At 43.9% G+C, this 26,270-nt stretch overlaps 1 protein-coding gene across 1 annotated transcript in view; it reads right to left on the bottom strand.

Moving 5' to 3' along the window:
- kiaa0825 (KIAA0825 ortholog) overlaps positions 1 to 26,270 on the bottom strand; it is a 769,133-nt gene that overhangs the window by 634,991 nt on the left and 107,872 nt on the right. Inside the window, exons 3-4 of the mRNA XM_070884909.1 lie at positions 3,805 to 3,973; positions 1,056 to 1,725 (exon numbers count right to left, since the gene is read on the bottom strand). Coding sequence (XP_070741010.1) covers positions 1,056 to 1,725; positions 3,805 to 3,973 — 839 coding nt within the window. The remainder of the gene's footprint in view (positions 1 to 1,055; positions 1,726 to 3,804; positions 3,974 to 26,270) is intronic.

Here is a 26,270-nt window from a genome sequence, read left to right as displayed (position 1 = left end):
AAATGTCTTATTATTGTTGATATTGTATAATTATTATTTTTTATTAATATTTTTAAACTCTGCAATCTGTGATTAAACCAACTGACCCTCGAATAGCTTTCAGCTCCTTCTCACTCTCTCTTCCTCAATTTCAATTCTCTGCGCATGCGCGGGTGACCCCTGCCCCCTGAAATCGTGGGTAAAAAGCTTCTCTGAAAAAAAAAGCAAAAAAAAAAAATTCATGCATGCGCAGTGCTGCACCATCCATCGACAAGAAAGTCAATCTGGATCGACTACAATGCTACATATCGCCCACTGCACACCGCTCGCATACCACCCCAAAAAAATCCACCAAAATTGCGCTCTTCGGTCTCGACAGTATGCCAGCGGTTTGAAATGACGCACCGCCGGCATACCGCCGAGAAATGGGCGGACCTTACGACCTGACCAATTTCGGGCCCTATGCGTTTATAGCTGACTGGTAGTAACCAAAATTTGAAATAGCTGCCAGTTTCCTATGAATAGATATTAAATTATGTAGAACTACTTATGAGAATTGAGATTGAAACAATCTATTTTTCTTAGTAATGGAAAATAGCAAACCAAATTTAAACCACAACATTAACATTGATTCTCTCACTCCTGTTTCACTTCCCAGGTTTTCTTTCAGCTTCCTCTCTTGTTTCTTCCCTCCACCGAAGGAGTGTATTTACCCCATCATGCCTGTGGATAATGGAAGTAAAGAGAAAAAGAGAGAAAAAAGGAAAAAAGAAAAAGAAAGTATCTTTTGCGTTCACCTGAGAGGACAGATGTAGCCTCGGTTTAATGCCTCATCCAAAAGACGGTAGCACTCCCTCAATACTACAAGGAACTGTCAACCTGGAATATGTATTCAAGTCCAGGAGTGGGCTGAACCAACAACTTTCTGACTCAGGCGAGAGTGCTACCACTGAGCCAAGCCTGACAATGTAGTGAGCTTTCATTTAAATAAAGAAAGAAATATGTAACTATCTGCACAACCACTAAACATATTGAAGCACTTTCTGTCAAAGTAAATAGCAACAGAAGGCACTGACCCACAGACTGTACTGCTCCCTTTTGATTGTTTAAGCTTTTGTTTGTCTTCGCCAAATGCAGTGCATTTTTCCTCAGCTGTTGCTCACAAAGCTTTTCAGTCACAATGTAGAGTTCTTCTGCAATATTCTGTAGGTATGCATCATTAATAAACTTCAGTACTTTTGAATCCTCCACAAGTGTACGTAAAGCATACAAATCTTGTCTCATCATAGTACAAACCACAGGAATCATGTTTTCAAACCCATGAGCCACTTTGTCAAAACTGATCTCATTGGTGTTGGTCAAGACATTATTCTGCAGCAGATCTTGCACAGATTTGCACTGGATATTTTGATATTTGGTTAGAACTTCAGTTTCTGGGTACAAAAATAGAAGCTGCTGAAGACTCTGTGTTTTGATTTGAATATTTGGAAGCACTTTATTTATTTCCTGACAATTTTGAAGTTTATCAACTAGGAACCTACGAAGATGTAACCTCACATCATCCCACACAGACAGAGCATCAAGAGAGTCATTGTCCTCAACGGCATGAACTGAAGTAGTTGAAGGTACATGAAATGAAGCTCCACATGAATTCAATGGAAAGACAACACCACACTCAGCAGAGAGATCCAGGAGTAGCTGCATGATCATTTCTTCTGGGCCTTTTTCTGTCTTCAGAAAATGAAGCTTGGAGTAAAGAAAACACGAGACAAGAATAAATAATCATGGATAACAACAGAAATGACATCAGCTGTAACCAGTTACTGTTTGTTCTTGACAGGTATAAATGATGATATCTGTATCAGGAACCAGAGCTTCACAGTACAAGATAGATATTGCACCTCAGGCAATTTTAAGAATATTATTGTGTGCAATGGGAATACCACTTTATACAATGGTTTCAAAAACCTTGTCCGGCTATAAATCTGCAGCTGAATTAGAGCAGAAGGCCACGAGTAAATGTTGTATTATTTACTCATATGGTACTTTGAAATAAAACTTCCACTACTTGACCTTGAAGATGGCTTGCACTGCAGAGCAGGAAATTCACACAAGGGACTTAATTTCTTTTGTGTGCTATTTTTTCATACATTTCTGACTGCACTGCCTTAATGCAGTCATTAACCCATTTACTTCATGTTTTTTTTTAAATCCTTGTTTTCTGTTGGGAAGTCATTTCCTCACCTCTTTTAGCCAACCATCTTTCCATTTTCCCCTGATCCTCCTGTACACAAGACACTGCTGAGAGAATTAACAGGCAGTGTAGCTCCAGGCTCCATAAATGCTGCATTGAACAAATGTGCATGAATACAATCTTCGTTGAGTCTTTCACTGATTTTTTTCTTCCCTCTCTAAAGCTTCTGCTCAGTGTCAACACAATAGCATGGCAAGGAAAGGCAACATAGTGCATTGAGGAATCATGAGGTGCCATGATTCTCATTCCAATTCAGTATCCCAATATGCAAAGTGCACATGAATCTGTATGCTGGGCAAGGAGAACATTAAGTTTGGTTGTGATGGTCTTTATTAGATGAGTAGTCTGCTTGCACTCAATGTGCAGGCTTATACATAAAGAATGTCCATTTGGGCGGGGTTTCAGAAGTCTATGAGCATCTATGAATCTGTACTGGGGTATGAGTCAGTTTCTCTGTTTTGCCCATCACCACGATGAACGAGTGACTTTCATATAGACGTTGTTAAACAAGACTTCAGTGCTATGGAAGAGCAGAGGGAGTTGGGTGTACTTGGATTACTAAAGCTCCAATATGGCAGGCATGAAGCATGCGCTTATTTCGGATCAGAAGAGCAATGCTTGCCATATTGGGTAAGGATAAATAAGAAATATTTTTACTCATGCCTGAAGCACATTAGGCCCTTTGCATATGCAAATAAGGTGCCCAATGCCTGTTTACATTCAGGATGCCAGCCTTTAGAATTGACTGCAACGAAGAAGGTAAGTAACTTAACTGAACGTCAGCACTCTTGCTCCTCCCGACCACCAATCGCCGCCACTCCCGATTCACGATTGCGGACCCACAAGGCGAACTAGACCCCTGCGTGTCCAAAAATGATTGAGGCCCAATTTCTAGGTCATTATGTATGGGGAATGATAGCGCAGGTAGATGGGGAAAAAGCGGGAGAGGGACTAATTGGATAGCTCTTTCAAAGAACCAGCACGGGCACGATGGGCTGAATAGCCTCCTTCTATACTGTAAGAATCTATGGTAGCCATTATGGAGAACTACCTACAAGCTGAGCATGACTAGTAACCAAATATTCCAGATATTAGAATCGTTAGAAAGAACAGTGAAATTGGGAAAGGAGCAGGAATAGCAATATTTTATATGATTTTTGTTAAACCAGGTTTAACTTATTTTTCATTATTTGACAGTGCTTTGTTGCTACCTCTAACTCACAAGCTGATGCTGCTGTATCTCTCTGCCCACCGACCCACCCAACACACTATTTAAAACTTAGTCAAAACTCTATAAAGACAGGGTAGATTAGTCATTCTACATAATGATCCTTTCTGGCGTTATTGCAACACTAACCAATCGTATTACAACTTTTGAAAGTAATAAAACATAATTACATTAATCATTACACCGTAGCAAATTAAAGATGAACTTGAAATGTGTTGCATATGAATGCTGAGATACTTCTCCTGGTCTGAATATAACAATTTTGCAAATCAAGTCAAAAATAACTTTCTAGCAAACTTTTCCACTATTTTACTGCATTTAAAAAGAAATACATTTTATTTACCAGCGCTTTAAGAAAGTCTGTCAACTGGTCACATGGAGTGGTGAATGGTTTGACAGAGGAAATATTGGAACTGCTTAACCACTGCAGGCAGTCACCAGTGTTCTGCAATTTCTCTCCTATGCACAGCTTACTCAGGTCTGACTGCAGCTCCCTCATAGTCTGCTCAATGCTGAAAGACAAGAGTGGGGAAATATAAGAAACAAATCAAATAACATACAATCAAACATGTTTTATGCAGCAAGAGACTAAGGGAATGACAGCTTAGATATAGACATCTTGGACAAACAATAATGTGAATTTTGCTTTAATCTTCCCTCTTTTCACAAAATAAGTACAGATGAGGGAAGCCATTTGTTTTATCCTTTCATAGAGACCTACGATTACTCCATCATGATATCCAAACACTCTTGAATAATTCCAAAGTTGTAAACTTCACTATTCTGCTGGGTAGGGCATTCCAGATATCTGTTACGTTTTGTATTTTAAAAACGTCCTTCCACCTTGTACTTGTCTGTTTGTCCTGCATCCCTGGTTTAACTTGAAATAGTATTCCAGATTAAACTTTTCTATTCGACTTATCATCTTGTATAGCTCCATAAAATCCCTTTTCATTTGCCTCTAGAATCTGGGCACAAAAATCGGTGGGAATGCTAACCTAGTATAAGTGCCAGGGTATCTGGGGTCAGGGAGAGGTTCTCTAATTTGCAAATAACTAACAGACGCCCACATGACTATGGGTGCATCTTAGATGACTGCCAAACCGGATGGCGGGGGGGCAGGTAATGCAGTGTTGGGCAAGATCTTGTTGCTCTTCCAGCATTGCAGCTCCACTGCCAATGTTTTAAGGATCTATTGGCTCCTAATCCCATCCCACAATTGGCATTTTGTCTTTGGGGTTCTACAGCAGGATTCCCCTCAGATTTATTTCCCTCTCCTCTAGCCAGTTCAACACCATTCATGGAGTAAAGGTGCCTTCCATTCTTCGAGCCAACGTGTAATACCTGCATTTATCCCAGTTAATTTCAACTAGCATAGTTTTGCCCACTTGCAAATTTTGTCATAGTCCGTTTGCAGCTCTCAGATTAGCTCACCAGATGCTCAGATGTGAGTACCTCATCTGCAAACTTATCCAAATTGAACTGCATTTTTATAATTACATTTCAGAACTTTTCCAAATTGGGTCTTCCAAGGACACCAAGGCAAATGGATAAGCAACTGGCTGTCACCTACCAGACCTCTGCCAATGGTAGTTTGTAATTGGGCACCAGGAAATGTGCAAATATGGCTCAAGCAACTCTTTTTCCGTCCCTTGCTGTAGCAAAATGCTTAGAAGCCTTCTGTTTGATGCTTCCTGAACTAGTATGGTTCAGGGCAGAAATTAAATCACAAGGTTCAAGTTCCACAGTGCTATCACTGAACTGTAATTAACATTCTTTGAAGCATATTGATTGACAGTACAAAGATGCACTGAATAAAGAACTTGGCAATCTGATATTACACTAAGAATAAAAGTCTACAAGATAATTGGAGCAGGTTTCTAAATGACCTGAGAATGAATTCCCGAGACTCCTGTAAATAGTCTCAAAACTTAGAAATAGTCTTTAAGGCTCTATTGTGACATAATATTGCACAACTGCTTGACATGTTCATCTGAAAATCTCTACTAATTTAACAGAGACATCAGCACAATTAAAATAAATTGATTGACGGAGAAGGTTGATGAGGGTAATGTGGTTGATGTTGTGTATATGGACTTCAAAAGAAGTTTAATATACTACCACATAATAAACATGTTAGCAAAATTGAAGCCCATGGGATTAAAGGGGGAGTGGCTGCACGGATGCAACATTAGCTAAGGACAGAAAGCAGAGAGTGGTGGTGACAGGTTGTTTTCCCAGACTGGAGTGAAGTATACAGCGGTGTCCTCCAGGAGTCCTTATTAGGACCACTGCTCTTTTTGATTAATATATTAATGATCTGAACTTGGATATACAGGGCATAATTTCACAGTTTGCAGATGACACAAAATTTTGAAATGTAGCAAACAAAGAGGAGGATAGTAACAGACCTCAGGAGGACATAGACAGACTGGTGAAATGAGAAGACACATGGCAGATGAAATTTAACAGAAGTGTGAAGTGATTCATTTTGATAGGAAAAATGAGGAGAATCAATGTAAACTAAATCATACAATTTTAAATTGTACAAATTTTTGAAAGTGGCAGGATAAGTTGCTAACTGTTAAAAATGCATACAGGATCCTTGGGTTTATAGAGGCATATATGGGATACAAATTCAAGTACTTACCGCTAGCAGGTAAGGCGTGTTTTGTGAAAAAAAAATGGCGACCCCCTCACTTCCGCCTACCTCTGGCACAGGACTAGGCGGCCACCATTTTGGTGAGGGCCATAGTGCTACCATTAGCAACGTTGGCCCTAGACATGCAAATCTGCAGAGCGTGACATCAGTCGTTGAGCAACGCTGACTTGACGCCACACTCTGTGAACTTGGACCTTAGCGCTGAGTTCAATACCGGGTCCTAAGCTCGCTCAGAAAAGCGAGCATGCAGCAGATCTACAGAGACACTGTCTGTGCTAATTAAAGGGACATACAAATCTTTCAGAAAAGATTGTATTTAAGCTTTTGGACTATTTTTTGTATTTTATTGAAGTAGTAGCTTTGGTGCAACAGATGTTAAAAGTTTTTAAAGTGTGCAGGGAGTGCTGCTGGATGCTTACAAGGCCTCGAATGGTAAAGGAAAGCCTTGAGAAAACAGAAAATGCTGGAAATACTCAGCAGGTCAGGCAGCATCCGTGGAGAAAAGGAGTTCACGTCTCAGGTTGAGATGCTGCCTGATCTGCTGAGTATTTCAAGCATTTCCTGATTTTATATCAGGTTTCCAGCATTCACTCACATAGGGAATAGGAAGCAAACGAGGAGGAAGCAAACGAGGTGGATGCAACCCAGACAGCCCCTTTCTAGCCGGGATATCTGAAATGGAATCATCCACCTGCGGTACCAGTGACCGCAACACCAACCCCAATTCCCCTTTCAACAGTTGGCTCACATCCTTTGACCAGACTGCTTAAGTAAAAGCCACCACAAAGCAAACTTTCCAATCTAATTTTATACACTTATCCGTCCAATATGACAAAAAGAAATCAACTAATCACCCTGATGAATTCCCTGAGTGACTGTTTTGTTGTGTGCATTTCCCCATCCTACTGATCACGCAGTGCTACCCCAGTGGCTGCAGCATGGCTGGTGAAAGGCTGCTGACTTTTAATGGGGGACACCACAAATGGCCTTGCAGGTTGACCTTGAGGAGCAGTTGGCTGCGACCAAGTGACTGTTTCTTCTTCACTCTCCTCTCCCTCTTCTTGGTCGACCACTGGCTGGGCAGGCTGCATTTCTTTGTGTGTGAAATGAGGAAAGCACAAGGGTGAAGTTGTGGTGAGGGGAGGGTGGGAAAGCGAGATGCATTACAGAAGAAGAATAACGTATGAGGATACCAGCATTTTCTATCCTTTCATCCCCGTCGCTGGACAAGGGCTCAGCCATGCCCCTGCCAAGAATGGCCAGCACCATCTCCACCATGGGTATGAGATGAATCTAGGAATCGGAGGTGTGCCTCATGTTTGGTACAGGTTTATGGTAAGTGAGTGCTTGAGAGGGACGGGTGGGTCGCGCATTGAGCAGTGTGTGAGGCTGGTGGTGCAGTTGGTAAGAGATGGCTTATGAAGATGCAATCACTGAATTTGAGCACTGGTCTGAGGTCATGAAGCTCTTTGGGCACTGGAGCCAGGACCTGGGGGCGACACTGTTAGAAGTTACAGCCTCAGTGGTCCCCCATCCTCCTTTCTGGAGGGCCTCCTGGCCCCTGTGGGTAGAGGATCTCTCTTACAGTGTTGACCCCCTGCACAAAGCTGCAGTGCTGCGTGCAAGACCCTGGGTGTCCTTTCCCTGGCTTGCTGAGCCATTTGTTAGTGCTGAAGCACTTTTCCCTTTTTCTTTTAGGTACAGAAAGCAATTCAGCTTTAAGAGCTGAAGACTGCCATTTTAATATTTTTTTTTTGCTAAAAGCTGCCAATTTAAAAAAAAAAATTTCATTTTAGAAGGCAGTGCCCCTTTTAGGGACTGACGCTGCTTTCTAAAATTATAGGCTAGCTTTAATAGAATGCTGTTTTTGCTCCAGGGACGCTGCGACCATGCTACATTGGGCCTCCTACTGAGACTACTGCCCGAAAACCAGCCTCACACAGCAGGTTTTCCACTGGCTAATTTTAATTAGAAAGCAGCACCAATATACGGCTGCTGCGAACGCTATTAATTCTGGTGATCATTAACAGCGGTCCACCATGTCACCAACAGGTTTTCGGCGCTCTAGAATTTCTAGGCCATGAAGTTTAAAGCAAGGAAGTTATGCAAAACCTTTATAAAACACTGGTTAGGCCCCAGCTGGAGTATTGTTGTCAATTCTGGCAGCATACTTTAGGAAGGATATCAAGGCCTTGGAGAGGATGCAGAAGAAATTTACTATGGATGCATTACTTCAGTTATGTGGAGAGACTAGAGAAACTGGGATTGTTCTTGTTAGAGCAGAGAAGGTCAAGAGTGATTTGAAAGAGGTGTCCAAAATCATGAATGATTTTGATAGAGTAATTGAGAAACTGCTTCCAGTGGCAGAAGAGTTGGTAACCAGAGGATACAGATTCAAAATAATTGGCAAAAGAACCAGAGGCAAGATGAGGAAAAAAAATATATAAAAATGAGTCAATGATCTGGAATGCACGGCCTGATTCAATAGTAGCATTCAAAAGGGAATTGGATAAATACCTCAAGCAGAAAAATTTGCAGGGCTATGGGGAAAGAGCAGGAGAGTGGGACTAATTGGATAGCTCTTTCAAAGAACTGGCAGAGGCACGATGGGCCGAATAGTAACCTTCTGTGCTGTATCATTCTATGATTCCATAATTAATGTCCACTAAATGTGCACAGAGGAATTTTATTTGAGTCCTTTCAGCATTCATTCGTTATTATTCCAGTGTTATTTCAATTCCCATTATAATTTACACAAATCATCAATTTTCGGTTAATAAAGAATGATCAAAGTAACATCATAAATTTGAGAGTAAACTAGAGGCACCTGCTTGAAATCACTCCAGAATACCTTTAGTTATTTATAGACACACACAATGTAATTTTAACCAATGGAATTTATGGTTAATTTATTTTATATATATATATATATATATACACACACACACATATATATATAAAATGTATAATATATAGATATTATATATACTATATTATAGATTATATATATAATATAAAAAAATATATATTATATATATGGCTTTGTTATTTTCCCTATCCTGCCTGGCCATTGCCAGCCTAAGTGCCTCCACTTCAAACCTTTCTGATAACATGCTGTAGGTGAAAGTCCAAGTGCAGTTTTAAAAAATTATTTTAAGTTTTGTTAATTTATAGTTAGAAACAATTGACTGAAAGGTTAAATGCTTCAAAACACACACCAATCAAAATCTGGGAAGGAAGAGAGTATTTGAGGAAGAAGGTAATCCAGTTGGCAGTAGCAATTTGTTTGGCTAGTGCAGACTTTGCTTTGTCACCATCACAGTACATATCAATGGTCAACCAAGTCAACTAAATTGTCTTCTGCTTTGAAATGTGAATTTCATTAAGTTTTTCTTGAATTATATGATTTATATGACAAAAAGGAGCCAAACTGTTTGACTCCTATTCTCTGCTGAATTAGGTACTTTATTGAACTGATGATACAATTTAAAAATATAACCGGTTTTAGCTCAGCCCTACTCTAACTATACTAGCTGAGGATTACTGTCTTATTTACCTCCCAAAAAGTCATGGATGCAGGTCTACATCATATGGTACAGCTAACTGGAATGCATAGACAGATTTAAGAGGAAAAAAATGGCTCCTGATCAGTCTATAAGTGAACCAGCTATGCAGCACTCCAGGCAACTAAAAGACATATTCCAGAGTTGACGCCAGTGGTATTTGCAGTCAAGCAGAGTCAGCATGGTTTTATGAAAGAGAAATCATGTTTGAAAAAGCTGCTGGAGTTTTTTGAGGATGTAACGAGCAGAGTGGATAAAGGAAAACCAGTTGATGTTATTATATTTAGATTTCCAGAAAGCATGCGATAAGGTGCCACATATAAGAACATAAGAACTTAAGAAATAAGAGGAGTAGGCCACCTGGCTCCTTGAGCCTGTTCCGCCATTTAATAAGATCATGGCTGATCTGATCATAGACTCAGCTCCACTTCCCTGCCTGCTCCCCATAACCCTTTATTCCCTTATTGCTCAAAAATCTGTCTATCCCTGCCTTAAATATATTCAATAAATAAATAAATTGACCCAGCCTTCACAGCTCTCTGGGGCAGAGAATTCCATAGATTTACAACCCTCTGAGAAAAAATTCCTCCTCATCTCAGTTTTAAATGGGCAGCCCCTTATTCTGAGACATTGGGCTTTTTTCCCCAATGTCGTTTTTTGGCGTATTGCCAGTTACGCCCATTTTTCTTCGCCCCAACTACTCCAAAAAAGTAAGTAGCACGTTTCCCCGTTCTATTTTTTGAATTTGGCGCCGCGCAGCCTGTCCTGTAGCTTAGGGGGGCGGAGCTAATGTCTGTGTCAAAAAAAACAATGCCCCTCCCCCCTTCTACGCATGCACGAAAAATAAATGACATTTTTGACGCAATTGTTATGGGCGCGCATGCCCAGTAAAGCTCCCGGTCTGCATTCGTCCATTTTTAAAGAGCCAGTTGTGTGTGAGAACTCTAATTCTCATTGGAAAAATCAGAGCTGCAATACAATATGCAACGCGGCTCAAGGACCAAGAATTTCTCACTAAGAGAAATGAAGAAATGCTGGAACCAACTTGCAGAAGATAACTGTGCAATGGTGACCACCCCGAGGTCTGGAGGCCAGTATAAAAAGAAGTGGCAGGACCTTGGTCAAGTAGTAAGTAATATTTTCATTTATTCGATGGAATTGCAATTCTAAATGTGACCAGCTGTATATGTCCCACCCAGCACAAAGACACCCTCTCTAAAAAGTTATGTTTTCATCCTTGCAGAGGAAAGTGGCACACAACAAACGAGAAAGAACCCAAACAGGAGGAGGCCCAGCAAATCTGCAGCCACTGACATCCTTGGAAGAGAAGGTCGCTGCTTTGATGGGACCTGCCCAGAGAAAAGCAACCACCACTGCATAAGCTGGGTCCACACTCGAGGGAGAGGGTAAGTCCTGCAAATTCCATAGTCGGGCTTTCCTAAACGTTAAGTACTGCGCGGGCTAGCTATGCTTCGGTTCCTGGGGATGTCTCCGTCAGCTACGCTTCGGTTGATGCAATGTGCTATCATTCATCGTGGCCCTTCAAGTCAACCTGCTGTCTGGCCTGCGCTGTGTGAGCCTACTCATGCCACCCATCCTGTCCCCTCTGCTGCTAACCATTTGTCTGTGCTCTGTTACATTTTGCAGAACTTGAGACCTACCCTGAAGATGTAGAAGAAAATTCAGAAAAGGACCTGCCTGAACAGAATAACATCTTCGAATCCAACCTTCCAGACCAAGAACATGTGAGTGAGGGGGAGGGGATGGAGCTGGATGAAACTCCCATTGTTTTACTGACTTTGGAGGAGGTGCTCCTCATTGCGGTGATAGCCCCTTCCATGACTAGTGGTTTGAGTGCTGATGGGACATTCCAGATTCCCATCTTGTGAGGCTGCGGGTCCCAGTGGGGTGCAGCGAGGCACACCCAGGGCCCCACCGTCCTGAGGCTGCGGGTCCCAGTGGGATGCGGTGAGGAGGGGAAGGAGAGCTCGACAGCACTCTCCTGAGGTGCAGGATCGAACAGATGTGGTTCAGATGATGGCAATGAGTGTGGAGAGCATTGACTTTACCCGATCACTCCTGGACACAATCAGTGGGGTGGGTGATGAGATATCGGGACTGTCGGGAGAAGTAACAACACTCTCACGAGAAATGGGAACACTGTCCGGGAACAAGAGGAAATCTCTCAGGCAGCGATTACAATGTCAGTGACCATAGTAGATAATAGAAAGGACTAAAGAAACAGGCCTCATAGTGCTTTATTGCTATCTAACTTACAATCTCATTATGTCTGAGTATTAATCAAAGCGAGGAGACTTAGACAACACAACATAAAAGTTAAGAACAAGAAAAGCAATTGTAATAAGTGCAGATGTATCATCAATGTAAGCTTGGTGGTTGTTGGCAACCTCATAAACATAACAGGACGAATTGAAAATATTTGCACTTTATTACCGATCTCTTCTTTTTTCAGTTTTCTAACACTTGGAAAACATTTCTTTACTGCTATAAACTGCCTCTAAGACTTCTGTTTTAGTGAGCAGAATTGGGCACAGTAGTGTTCTTGTCAGAACACCTTGGGTCGACAGTTTAAGCAAATTTCCTCAAATTTATTGCCTTAGCTATATATTTTTTTTCATGTGGGCGCCAATGCCCAGCATTTATGGCTCACCCCTAGTTGCACTTGATAAGGTAATGGAAGGTCTTCCTCTTGAACTGCTGCAGTCATGTGGTGAAAGTGCTCCTATAGTGCTGTTAGGTGCAGAGTTCCAAGACTTTAGCTCAGCGATAATGAAGGAATGGTGATACATGTCCAAGTCAGAATGGTGTGTGACTTTCAGGAGAACTTGGAGATGTTGTTCCCATGCACTTGCTGCTATTGCCCTTCTGGATGGCGGTCACTGTTTGGGAGGTTTTTCAGTATTCTATGGGCTGGATTTTCATCATTTAGCCCTACCACTAGTTTTCCGCAGGCATTTTGGTGCTCTTTAAAAATCGCGTTTTTTTTAAACCACCGAAACACCACTTTCACGCAAGGCCGATGTCCGGGAACATGAGGGAGGGAATATCTCAGTCAGCAGAAACAATGTCGGTGCACATGAGGGAGGGAATATCGCAGGTAGCTGATGCGCTGTCAGTGAACATGAGGGAGGGAATGTTTCAGGTAGTTGACACACTGTTGCTCAACATGAGGGAGGGCATGTCACAGGTAGGTGAGACACTGTCGGCGAACATGAGGGAGGGAATGTTGCAGGTAGTCAACACACTGTTGCTCAACATGAGGGAGGGAGGGCATGTCACAGGTAGGTGAGACACTGTCGGCGAACATGAGGGAGGGAATGTTGCAGGTAGTCGACACACTGTGAGGGCACATGAGGGAGGGAACGTTGGAGTTACCTGCTGCAATAAGGGAACATGCCCAGACCCTGTGCCCATTGACAGAATCAACTGCCACTCCCACTCCAATCCCCAGACCAGCCTCTGAAGAGGCCCAAGTCAGGCCCTCCACATTACCGCCTGCACACCCCCCTCCCCCCGCAATCAAGAATACGCATTACCCGAGATGTTCGAAAGAATAAGCTTGGTACCAAACCAAGAAATGCTGCGCCACCGCCTACGGGCAGTGGCGGAGTTAACAAGACCAAACACAGCGGCTGATCTTAGAATAAGTTGAAGGAGAGATGGGTGCAGCCTTTCTTTGCTGCTGCTGTTATTATTGTTGTTACTGTTCTCAAATTAAAAGTTTTTTTGTTAGCTTTGTAAATTTACAAGTTTAATAGTTTGTAAGTGATCTTAACTGAAAACTTTAAAGTTTGATACAAGAATATTTTTATTAAAGTTAAGTACAAACTAATGGTTGTTAAACTTTTGAATAAAATATATTTTACGTTATAACTGAATCATTTCCATTATTTACACAACTTTTTGAAGTAAACAAGAATCATTTCTATCATTTGTTCCATTAAAAGAACACAACATTACGGAACAGATCCAAACAGTAAACATGGTCCATGTGGAATAATTGCCGCTGAGCCTTCAGGCAGCAAAGCGTTCACGGATGAGCTGCTGGTGCAAGGCTCGAGCAATTGTTAAAGGGGCATGATGGCCCGCCCTCCTCCGCCGTCTTGCTCCAGGTTCAGGTAGTTGCATGGCTTCCTCCTCCTCGTCATCTGCATCTTCCTCATCATCATCAGCCACTACCAGCTGCTGCTGCCTCATGATGGCTAAGTTATGCAACAGTGAACTGACTGACAATCTCAGGGGAGTATTGTAAGTAGCCTCCGGAATGGTCCAGGCATCAGAAACGCTGTTTCAAGATGCCAATGGTCCTCTCTATTATGCTGCACGTTACAATGTGCGACATGTTGTATTCCCGGTTAGCTTAGAGGCGGCATGAGTCAGGTGGCGAGGCCTTACCTTTTGTCTACCAGTCACCAGCTCTGCCCTTCTGGCTGCTGTTGAAACATGGCAGATATAGCGCTCTCGAGTAGGATGAATGCATCATGAGTGCTCCCAGGGTACATCAACTGAGATGATGTGATGCATGTCGTCACACACGAGTTGCACATTAATGGAGTGGAAGCCTTTTCTGTTCCTGTACATCTCGGAATCCTCCAAAAGGTGCTCGCAAGGCGATGTGAGTACAATCAATGCAGCCCTCTATCTTTGGGAAGCCAGCAATCCTGGAGAAGCCCACAGCCCTTTCACACAATGCCTGGGCGGTTATGGGGAACTTTATGTAGTCATTTCTCCGGGCATGTAGTGCAACAGTCACCTGCCGAATGCAGATCTGTGTTGCATGTTGAGAAATGGCGCACACATCTCCAGTTGTGGCCTGAAACAATCCAGATGCATAGAATGAAAGTGCAGCTATAACCTTCGCTTCAACTGACAAAGCAGTGCTCCTGATGCTTCTAGGTTGCAGGTCTGCTTTTACTAACTCACAGATCTCAGTTGCAAATTCTTTGCAGAAACGCAGCCTTCTGACACAATCTGCATCACTCAGGTGCAGGTACGAACGCCTGTCTCGATATACCCGATGTGGGTAAGGCCTCCTGCCCATCATCCTACCTGCTCTGAGGTTCCTCATGTGATGATGTCGAATCATTTGTCTTCTCCGCAGCACCATCATGCAGAAGGCTTGCATAAGGTATGGCATTGTCAGTATTGCCCCCATGATTAAATTCTATCTTTGCAAGAAGTTCAAAATGGCAGGCAGGACAAGATTCTTTGTTCTCTCTCTCCCAAAGGTCGACCCCCTAGTATGGACTACACCCAGGTCTGAGCATGCGCAATGATCGGGAAACACCCCCCGCCGGAGCTTCATTTGATGCATAGTGTAAGGCTTCTCATGCCTTCAGTTCACCTTCCACACAGCCCCCCTCCCCCCCCGGGCTTCTTTTCAATCTAAGCTCCGAGCCCCTGTGTCCGGGCAAGGGACCGATTCTGCCGGCCAACACTTTTCCCCAAGGGGCCTCGCACAACAAGATTGCTAATTAGTCTCTTCTCATTACACATCACCCAGTCTAGGATGGCCAGCTCCCTGGTTGGTTCCTCGACATATTGGTCTAGAAAACCATCCCTAATACACTCCAGGAAATCCTCCTCCACCACATTGCCACCAGTTAGGTTAGCCCAATCGATGTGTAGATTAAAGTCGCCCATGATTACTGCTGTACCTTTATTGCACACATCCCTTATTTCTTGTTTGATGCTGTCCCCAACATCACTACTACTATTTGGTGGTCTATACACAACTACCACTAGCGTTTTCTGCCCTTTGGAATTCCGCAGCTCCACCCATACCGATTCCACATCATCCAGGCTAATGCATTGCATTACAATTGCATTGATTTCATCTTTAACCAGTAACGCCACCCCGCCTCCTTTTCCTTTCTGTCTATCCTTCCTAAATGCTGAATACCCTTGGATGTTGAGTTCCCAGCCTTGGTCCCCCTGGAGCCATGTCTCCGTGATGCCAATCACATCGTATCCGTTAACTGCTATCTGCGCAGTTAATTCATCCACCTTATTCCGAATACTCCTCGCATTGAGGCACAGAGCCTTCAGGCTTGTTTTTTTAAACACACTTTGCCACTTTAGAATTTCGCTGTAATGTGGCCGTTTTTGTTTTTTGCCTTGGGTTTCTCTGCCCTCCAATTTTACTATTCTCCTTTCTATATTTTGCTTCTGACTCCATTTTATTTCCCTCTGTCTGCCTGCATAGGTTCCCATCCCCCTGCCATATTAGTTTAACTCCTCCCAACAGCACTAGCAAACACTCCCCCCTAGGACATTGGTTCCGGTCCTGCCCAGGTGCAGACCGTCCGGTTTGTACTGGTCCCACCTCCCCCAAACCGGTTCCAATGTCCCAGGAATTTGAATCCCTTCCTTCTGCACCACTCCTCAAGCCACGTATTCATCTGAGCTATCCTGCGATTCCTACTCTGACTAGCACGTGGCACTGGTAGCAATCCTGAGATTACTACTTTTGAATTGGCGGGGATCCAATGGGGGATGTGCAAGGGGTGGTTGTCTGTTTGCAGGACTGCTTTGCGTCAGTGGCATTGGGGGTTGGGAGCACGGGGGGGTGTGAGGAGGAGGTGGGAAATGTGGCCATTGCATATGTTTGTGACATCGGTCCACAGGTGCAATCCAAGTGAACATTGCCCTAATAAGGGCAGCCATAGCAGCAATGTGAACAGCTGGTGTTGCATTTCCTTCATCATCTTCCTCTTCCTCCACCTTGATCATCTGAAGATGATCTGAGCTCTGCGCCAGGGCTGGGAACTCAACATCCATGGGTATTCAACATTCAGAAAGGATAGAATAAAAGGAAAAGGAGGTCGGGTAGCTTTGCTGGTTAAAGAGGAGATTAATGCAATAGTTAGGAAGGACATTAGCTTGGATGATGTGGAATCTATATGGGTAGAGCTGCAGAACACCAAAGGACAAAAAACGTTAGTGGGAGTTGTGTACAGACCTCCAAACAGTAGTCGTGATGTTGGGGAGGCCATCAAACAGGAAATTAGGGGTGCATGCAATAAAGGTGCAGCAGTTATCATGGGTGACTTTAATATGCATATAGATTGAGCTAACCAAACTGGAAGCAATACGGTGGAGGAGGATTTCCTGGAGTGCATAAAGGATGGTTTTCTAGACCAATATGTCGAGGAACCAACTAGGGGGGAGGTCATCGTAGACGGAGTGTTGTGTAATGAGAAAGGATTAATTAGCAATCTCGTTGTGCGAGGTCCCTTGGGAAAGAGTGACCATAATATGGTGAAAGTCTACATTAGGATGGAGTATGAAACAGTTAATTCAGAGACCATGGTCCAGAACCCAAAGAAGTGTAACTTTGAAGGTATGAGGCGTGAATTGGCTAGGATAGATTGGCGAATGATACTTAAGGGGTTGACTGTGGATGGGCAATGGCAGACATTTAGAGACCGCATGGATGAACTACAACAATTGTACATCCCTGTCTGGCATAAAAATAAAAAAGGGAAGGTGGCTCAACCGTGGCTATCAAGGGAAATCAGGGATAGTATTAAAGCCAAGGAAGTGGTAGACAAATTGGTAGAAATAGCAGTGAACTGGGAGAAATTTAGAACTCAGCAGAGGAGGACAAAGGGTTTGATTAGGGCAGGGAAAATAGAGTACGAGAGGAAGCTTGCAGGGAACATTAAGACAGACTGCAAAAGTTTCGATAGATATGTAAAGAGAAAAAGATTAGTAAAGACAAACGTAGGTCCCCTGCAGTCAGAATCAGGGGAAGTCATAACGGGGAACAAAGAAATGACAGACCAATTGAACAAGTACTTTGGTTCGGTATTCACTAAGGAGGACACAAACAACCTTCCGGATATAAAAGGGGTCAGAGGGTCTAGTAAGAAGGAGGAACTGAGGGAACTCCTTATTAGTCGTGAAATTGTGTTGGGGAAATTGATGGGATTGAAGGCCGATAAATCCCCAGGGCCTGATGGACTGCATCCCAGAGTACTTAAGGAGGTGGCCTTGGAAATAGCGGATGCATTGACAGTCATTTTCCAACATTCCATTGACTCTGGATCAGTTCCTATGGAGGGAGAGAGGAAACAGGGAATTATAGACCGGTCAGCCTGACATCAGTAGTGGGTAAAATGATGGAATCAATTATTAAGGATGTCATAGCAGTGCATTTGGAAAGAGGTGACATGATAGGTCCAAGTCAGCATGGATTTGTGAAAGGGAAATCATGCTTGACAAATCTTCTGGAATTTTTTGAGGATGTTTCCAGTAGAGTGGACAAGGGAGAACCAATTGATGTGGTGTATTTGGACTTTCAGAAGGCTTTCGACAAGGTCCCACACAAGAGATTAATGTGCAAAGTTAAAGCACATGGGATTGGGGGTAGTGTGCTGACGTGGATTGAGAACTGGTTGTCAGACAGGAAGCAAAGAGTAGGAGTAAATGGGTACTTTTCATAATGGCAGTCTGTGACTAGTGGGGTACCACAAGGTTCTGTGCTGGGGCCCCAGCTGTTTACATTGTACATTAATGATTTAGACGAGGGGATTAAATGTAGTATCTCCAAATTTGCAGATGACACTAAGTTGGGTGGCAGTGTGAGCTGCGAGGAGGATGCTATGAGGCTGCAGAGTGACTTGGATAGTTTAGGTGAGTGGGCAAATTCATGGCAGATGAAGTATAATGTGGATAAACATGAGGTTATCCACTTTGGTGGTAAAAACAGAGAGACAGACTATTATCTGAATGGTGACAGATTAGGAAAAGGGGAGGTGCAACGAGACCTGGGTGTCATGGTACATCAGTCATTGAAGGTTGGCATGCAGGTACAGCAGGCGGTTAGAAAGCAAATGGCATGTTGGCCTTCATAGCGAGAGGATTTGAATACAGGGGCAGGGAGGTGTTGCTACAGTTGTACAGGGCCTTGGTGAGGCCACACCTGGAGTATTGTGTACAGTTTTGGTCTCCTAACTTGAGGAAGGACATTCTTGCTATTGAGGGAGTGCAGCGAAGGTTCACCAGACTGATTCCCGGGATGGCGGGACTAACATATCAAGAAAGACTGGATCAACTGGGCTTGTATTCACTGGAGTTCAGAAGAATGAGAGGGGATCTCATAGAAACGTTTAACATTCTGACGGGTTTAGACAGGTTAGATGCAGGAAGAATGTTCCCAATGTTGGGGAAATCCAGAACCAGGGGTCACAGTCTAAGGATAAGGGGTAAGCCATTTAGGACCGAGATGAGGAGAAACTTCTTCACCCAGAGAGTGGTGAACCTGTGGAATTCTCTACCACAGAAAGTTGTTGAGGCCAATTCACTCAATGTATTCAAAAAGGAGTTAGATGTAGTCCTTACTACTAGGGGGATCAAGGGGTATGGCGAGAAAGCAGGAATAGGGTACTGAAGTTGCATGTTCAGCCATGAATTCAGTGAATGGCGGTGCAGGCTCGAAGGGCCGAATGGCCTACTCCTGCACCTATTTTCTATATTTCTATGTTTCTATCTTCCTCCTGCAGGTCCAAACCTCGCTGCTGTCCTTTGTTGTGCAGAGTGCAGCACAACACAACCATACTGGACAGACTGGCTGATGTGCACTGAAGAGCATCTCCCGATCTGCCTAGGCATCTGAAGCGCATCTTCAGCATGTCAATGGCTTGTTCGATTACACATCTGATGGTCATATTGTTATATATGTGTACGTGTATTTACTCTGTACAGCCACCAGAGGGCTCATCCCCTGGAGTCCCAAGGGATCCCATAATCACAGTGTTCAGTCTGACTCTTTCTCCATACACAACAACTGGCGATGAGATATAGATTGAGAACCCAAAGATGCAGAGAACAGTGGGCATCTTGGAGAAATTCTCAGAGGGAGATGATTGGGAAACTTTTGTGGAGCAACTCAACCAATACTTCATGGCCAACGAGCTAAATGGGGAAGAGAGCGCTGCGAAACAAAGGGCGATCCTCCTCACCGTCTGTGGGGCACCAACGTATGGCCTCATGAAGAATCTGCTTACTTCAGTGAAACCCACGGAGAAATCGTACGACGATTTGTGCACACTGGTCCGAGAGCATTTCAACCTGAAGGAAAGTGTTCTGATGGCGAGGTACCGGTTCCACACCTACAAAAGGTCTGCAGGCCAGGAAGTGGCGAGTTATGTTGCCGAGCTAAGACGTCTTGCAGGACATTGCGAATTTGAAGAGCATTTGGAGCACATGCTCAAAGTCTTTTTCGTGCTTGGCATTGGCCACAAAATCATACTTCGCAAACTGTTGACTGTAGAGACCCCAACTTTGAGTAAGGCCATAGTGATAGCCCAGGCGTTCATTGCCACCAGTGATTATACGAAGCAAATCTCTCAGCACATAACTGCTGCTACAGGTACTGTGAACAAAGTGATGTTGTTTTCGAATCGTTACGTACAGGGCAGGTCACACATACCTGCAGCTACACGTCCGCAGATGTCTCAAAGAATCCACCATCAAGGGTGATGAATGAAAGGCCATTAACATCTTGTTGGCGCTGCGGGGGTGATCATCGTTTCCATTCATGCCGATTCAGTTTGCAAGGAACAATGGGACTCCTCCAACGAGTGTGCAGGCGTGCTGCAAAGTCTGTTAAACCGCAAACCACCATGTTGCAGAGGAGGACAGATCCACAGAGGATCACGACGAACCAGAGCCTCAAATCGAGGAGGCAGAGGTACATGGGGTGCACACATTCACCACGAATTGTCCCCCGATAATGCTGAATGTTGAACTAAATGGACTCCCGGTGTCAATGGAGCTGGACACGGGCGCAAGCCAGTCCATCATGGGCAAAAAGACTTTCGAAAGGTTGTGGTGCAACAAGGCCTCAAGGCCAGTCTTAACTCCAGTTCGCACGAAACTAAGAACTGACACAAAAGAACTGATTCCTGTAATCGGCAGTGCCACCATAAAGGTCTTCTATGATGGAGCGGTGCACAAGCTATCACTCTGGGTGGTACTGCGCGATGGTCCCATGCTGCTTGGCAAGAGCTGGATGGGAAATATACACTGGAACTGGGACAACCTCCGAGCGCTATCGCCCGCTGACGACACTTCGTGAGCTTAGGTCTTAAAAAAATTTCCTACGCTGTTCGAAGCAGGCATTGGGAAATTCCAAGGAGCTAAAGTGCAGATCTACCTAATTCCTGGGGCGTGACCCATCCATCACAAGGCAAGAGCAGTACTGTACATGATGAGAGAAAGGGTAGAGATCGAGCTCGACCGGCTGCAAAGAGAGGACATCATTTCGCCGATCGAGCTCAACGAGTGGGTCAGTCCAATCATCCCAGTCCTCAAGGGAGACGGCGGCGTCAGAATCTGTGGCTTTTACAAAGTAACTATCAATCGCTTCTCCCTGCAGGACCAATACCCACTACCAAAGGCCGACGACCTCGTTGCAACGCTGGCGGGAGGAAAGACGTTCACGAAGCTGGATCTGACTTCAGCCTACATGACGCAGGAACTGGAGGAATCATCGAAGGCCCTCACCTGCATCAACACACACAAAGCTCTTTTTGTTTGTAACAGATGCCCATTTGAAATCTGATCGGCGGCGGCGATATTCCAGAGAAACATGGAAAGTTTACTGAAGTCAGTCCCGCACACCGTGGTCTTCCAGGACGACATCCTGGTCATAGGTCGGAACACAGTCGAGCATCTGCAAAACCTGGAGGAGGTTCTTAGTCGACTCAATTGCGTGGGGCTCAGGTTAAAACGCTCGAAGTGCATTTTCCTGGCGCCTGAAGTTGAGTTCTTGGGAAGGAGGATTGCGGCAGACGGCATCAGGCCCACCAACGCGAAGAAGGAGGCGATCGAGAACGCACCGAAGCCACAGAACGTGACGGAGTTGCGGTCGTTTCTGGGATTCCTGAACTATTTTGGTAACTTCTTACTGGGTCTCAGCACACTGTTAGAACCACTGCATGTATTACTATGTAAAGGGGACGAATGGGTTTGGGGCAAAAGCCAAGAAAATGCCTTTGTAAAAGCGAGAAAATTGTTATGCTCAAACAAATTGCTTGTGTTGTATGATCCATGTAAGCGTTTGGTACTAGCATGTGATGCATCGTCATATGGCGTCCAGTGTGTACTGCAACAAGCTAATGATTTCGGGAAACTGCAGCCGGTTGCTTATGCATCCAGGAGTCTGTCTAAGGCTGAGAGCGCCTACGCATGATTGAGAAAGAAGCGTTAGCGTGTGTTTATGGGGTAAAGAAAATGCATCAATACCTGTTTGGGCTAAAATTCGAATTGGAAACTGACCATAAGCCACTTATATCCTGTTCTCCAAGAGTAAAGGGATAAATACCAACGCATCGGCCCGCATGCAGAGATGGGCGCTCACGTTGTCCGCATACAACTACGTCATCCACCACAGGCCAGGCACAGAAAACTGGTCCGATGCTCTCAGTAGGCTGCCATTGCCCACCATGGGGGTGGAAATGGCGCAGCCCACAGATCTAGCCATGGTTATGGAAGCATTTGAGAGTGAACAATCACCCGTCACTGCCCGGCAGCTCAAAACCTGGACAAGCCTGGACCCCTTATTATCTATAGTGAAAAGCTGTGTGCTTCACGGGAACTGGTCCAGTGTCCCAGTGGAAATGCAGGAAGAGATAAAGCCGTTCCAGCGGCACAAAGATGAAATGTCGATACAGGCAGACTGCCTTCTGTGGGGCAATTGAGTAGTGGTCCCCAAGAAGGGCAGAGACACCTTCATCAATGACCTCCACAGTGAGATAATGTCAGCTAGCACGTCCGCTGCCACTACTGAATACCTGCGGGACATGTTTGCCACACACGGCCTACCCGATGTCCTGGTGAGTGACAACGGGCCATGTTTTACCAGTGCTGAGTTCAAAGAATTCATGACCCGTAACGGGATCAAACATGTCACATCTGCCCCGTTTAAACCAGCGTCCAATGGTCAGGCAGAGAGAGCACTGCAAACCATCAAGCAAGGCTTGAAGAGGGTAACTGAAGGCTCACTGCAGACTCGTCTATCCAGAGTCCTGCTTAGCTACCTCACGAGACCCCTCTCACACACTGGGATCCCACCTGCTGAACTGCTCATGAAAAGATCATTTAAGACAAGGCTCTCGTTAGTTCACCCTGATCTACATGAACAGGTAGAGAGCAGGCAGCTTCAACAAAGTGCATACCATGATAGCGCAAATGTGTCACGCGAGATTAAAATCAATGATCCTGTATTTGTGTTAAATTATGGACAAGGTCACGAGTAGCTTCCCGGCACTGTCGTGGCCAAAGAGGGGAGCAGGGTGTTTCGGGTCTAACTTTCAAATGGACTAATTCGCAGGAAACACTTGGAGGACCAAATCAAACTCAGATTCACGGACTATCCTGAGCAACCCACCTTGGACCCTACCTTTTTTGATCCCCCAACATACACACCAGTGGCAACCGGCACCATGGTTGACCATGAAGCAGAACCCATCATCCACAGCAGCCCAGCAGGGCCCAACACACCAGGCAGCCCAGCAAGGCCAGCCGTACAGCAGCCCAGCGAGGGCCCAACAAATGAGTCAACAACACCAGCTTTCACACCGAGACGATCAACCAGTGCAGCAATAAGGGTCCCAGATCGACTCACATTGTAAATAGTTACACTATTGACTTTGGGGGGGGAGGCGGGGTGTGTTGTTATATATGTGGACTTGTATTTACTCTGTACAGCCACCAGAGGGTTCATCCCCTGGAGTCCCAAGGGATCCCATAATCCAAGCTATCCCGTGTCGCCTAGCTGCCTCTCCTCAAGTCTGCATGCAGCTCCGAAGAGTCAGGGAGCTTGGACTGTCGCAGGACAAAAGCATCATGGCAGCTCCCTGGGAATCCTTGTGCACAATTGCAGAAATATCTTTGTGGTTGCACACCAGCTGCACATTAGAATGGAAGCCCTTGTGGTTGACAAATACTCCTGCTTTATCTATGGATGCCATGATTGCCACGTGTGTGCAGTTGATGACACCTTGCATCTGTTGGAAGCCAGCCAGAGACACAAATCCGAGCACCTGCTCATTCTGGTGTCATCATAGGCGAATTTCACACAATTGCCAGCCCTGGCAAACAAGCCATTAGTAACGTGTCTTATGAAGTTGTGGGCCGCCGACTAGGAGATCCTGGTTACATAAGAAATAGGAGTAGGAGTAGACCATACGGCCCCTCGAGCCTGCTCCACCATTTAATACGATCATGGCTGATCCGATCATGGACTCAGGTCCACTTCCTTTCCCGCTCCGCATAACCCCTTATTCCCTTATCGGTTAAGAAACTGTCTAGCTCTGTCTTAACTCTGTCACAACTCTCTGAGGCAGCGAATTCCACAGATTCACAACGCTCTGAGAGAAGAAATTCTTTCTCATCTCAGCTTTAAATGGGCAGCCCCTTATTTTAAGATTATGCCCCCTACTTCTAGTCTCCCCCATCAGTGGAAACATCCTCTCTGCATCCATCTTGTCAAGCTCCCTCATAATCTTATACGTTTCGCTAAGATCATCTCTCATTCTTCTGAACTCCAATGAGTAGAGGCCTAACCTCCTCAATCTTTCCTCATAAATCAACTCCCTCATCTCCGGAATCAACCTAGTGAACCTTCTCTGAACTGTCTCCAAAGCAAGTATATCCTTTCGTAAATATGGAAACCAAAACTGCACGCAGTATTCCAGGTGTGGCCTCACCAATACCTGTATAACTGTCGCAAGACTTCCCTGCTTTCATACTCTATCCCCTTTGCAATAAAGGCTTATATGAGATTCCTATATCCACTATTTTAATGCATCCTTAAAATAGCAAATAAAGGAATGTCACATGAACATGCTAAACATTTGTCCATTAATATTACCAACAGTATTTTTTTGCCTTCGAACTGGAGTTAAGTTTAGAAGCTGAAGGAGTAGCAGAAAAGTAACTTTCCATAGCTGACTTATATATAACTTGTCAATATAGGGCGGGGGGGGGGGGGGGGGAAGAGAGAATAAGTACAAACTTGTCAAAGTAGTTGGTGGTTTTTGTTGTTGATTATTCTACTTTTTTAACCCAGTCATTGTATCTGTATGATTAACTCTGATGAAAACAAAAGATCATTTTCTCTTCGTGCCATTTTCCATTCATCCTGATAAAACTGAGTAATAAAGTAGTGGCATAATAATAGTAAAATAACACCTAATCATGTATTTTTAGTTAAAAAGAGGAAGATCGTTATAAAGAAATTAGAATGACTGAAATAAAATCTACTGATTAGTCACCTATTCAGATTATCTAAAGTACTTTGTCAAAATGCATTAGCCATAGGTGGGCTGGATAATGCACCATTTAAAACTTGGAAGAAAGATCTTAAAAAGAGCTTCAATTAGTTCAAAATGAAGTGTACTGAAACCAATACTTTCACAGAATCAAGGGGCCTTTTCTTAAAAGTGAACAGGTAAAATGAAAATTAATACCACACTGCCTGTGGTCCAATTGGTTTCCTAGTGATACAGTTGTCCGATAGACCTTTGTCAATGACTGCCTGTGTTGAGCGAGACAAAGTTTGGCAAATAGTTTGCTATATACTGTAAGCGATTCCCAGCCTAGTGAAACATGATTCCACAGCTGTACAGCCCAGCCACTGAAATTCTTTGTCAAAGGCTTTTATTGTGAGCGGCCTGAAGTGTTCAATTAGAAGGGATGTAATGGATTACAATATTTCAAATAGGAAGGATTCAACTGTTGTCAGTCTAGTTAATGTGCTTCAATTAGGAAGTACCATTTAGATAAATCTTTGACTTCAGAGTCTGGATGCTAGCCGATGACCCGAATAAGTTTTGGTCTTTTCAGGAACAGAGATTTCAGTAATTTGTTCCCAAAACTGATAAGAGAATTTGACAGGTGAATTTCAAAGGGCCACCCTGCACATGAAATACAGGACCAGAAACTCAACATTGAGCTCAGGCCTTTTGTTCAACAAACACAGATACGTCTTCTATAACTGAACTTTATTTTAGTCACAACTCAGGAGAGCTTCAATTGCTTTATACTTGGGCAATTATGATGGATAAATTTGCATTCAAAGTTTTCCTTTCCAATATAGAATTGATGAATAAAATATGCATCATTATGCACAAGAAAAATGTTTCAACAGTTTTTCCAAACACAATCATGACTGAATTAACTACCTGGCTATTTATTCATAAGTACTTAACAGTTTAAATGGTCTGTTATTTCTGTAATTTATAAATTAACTGTTCACATTTCTTGAAACAATATTTTGGTAATATTAAAAGATTCATTTTAAAGAATAATATAACAGTTGAAGAATATTCTCTCTCCTACAAACATAAATGCATGTACAGATCAGTGGACCTCCTGTGGATTTCTCACAGTGAGTGGGAGGATACACTGTTTCATAGTGACAGGAGTTATACACAATACATTGTTAAATAATAATACAAGCTCACAAGATAGTTTTGGTTCAAGAAGGCCTTTCGATTCATTTGATTACAGCCTACAAGATGGTGAAAAGGGGAAGAAAGAATTGCCATTCAC

This window comes from Pristiophorus japonicus, chromosome 1, assembly GCF_044704955.1.
Source record: "Pristiophorus japonicus isolate sPriJap1 chromosome 1, sPriJap1.hap1, whole genome shotgun sequence".
Classification (NCBI taxonomy): domain Eukaryota; kingdom Metazoa; phylum Chordata; class Chondrichthyes; family Pristiophoridae; genus Pristiophorus; species Pristiophorus japonicus.
This window is presented reverse-complemented; position numbering and strand designations above follow the sequence as displayed.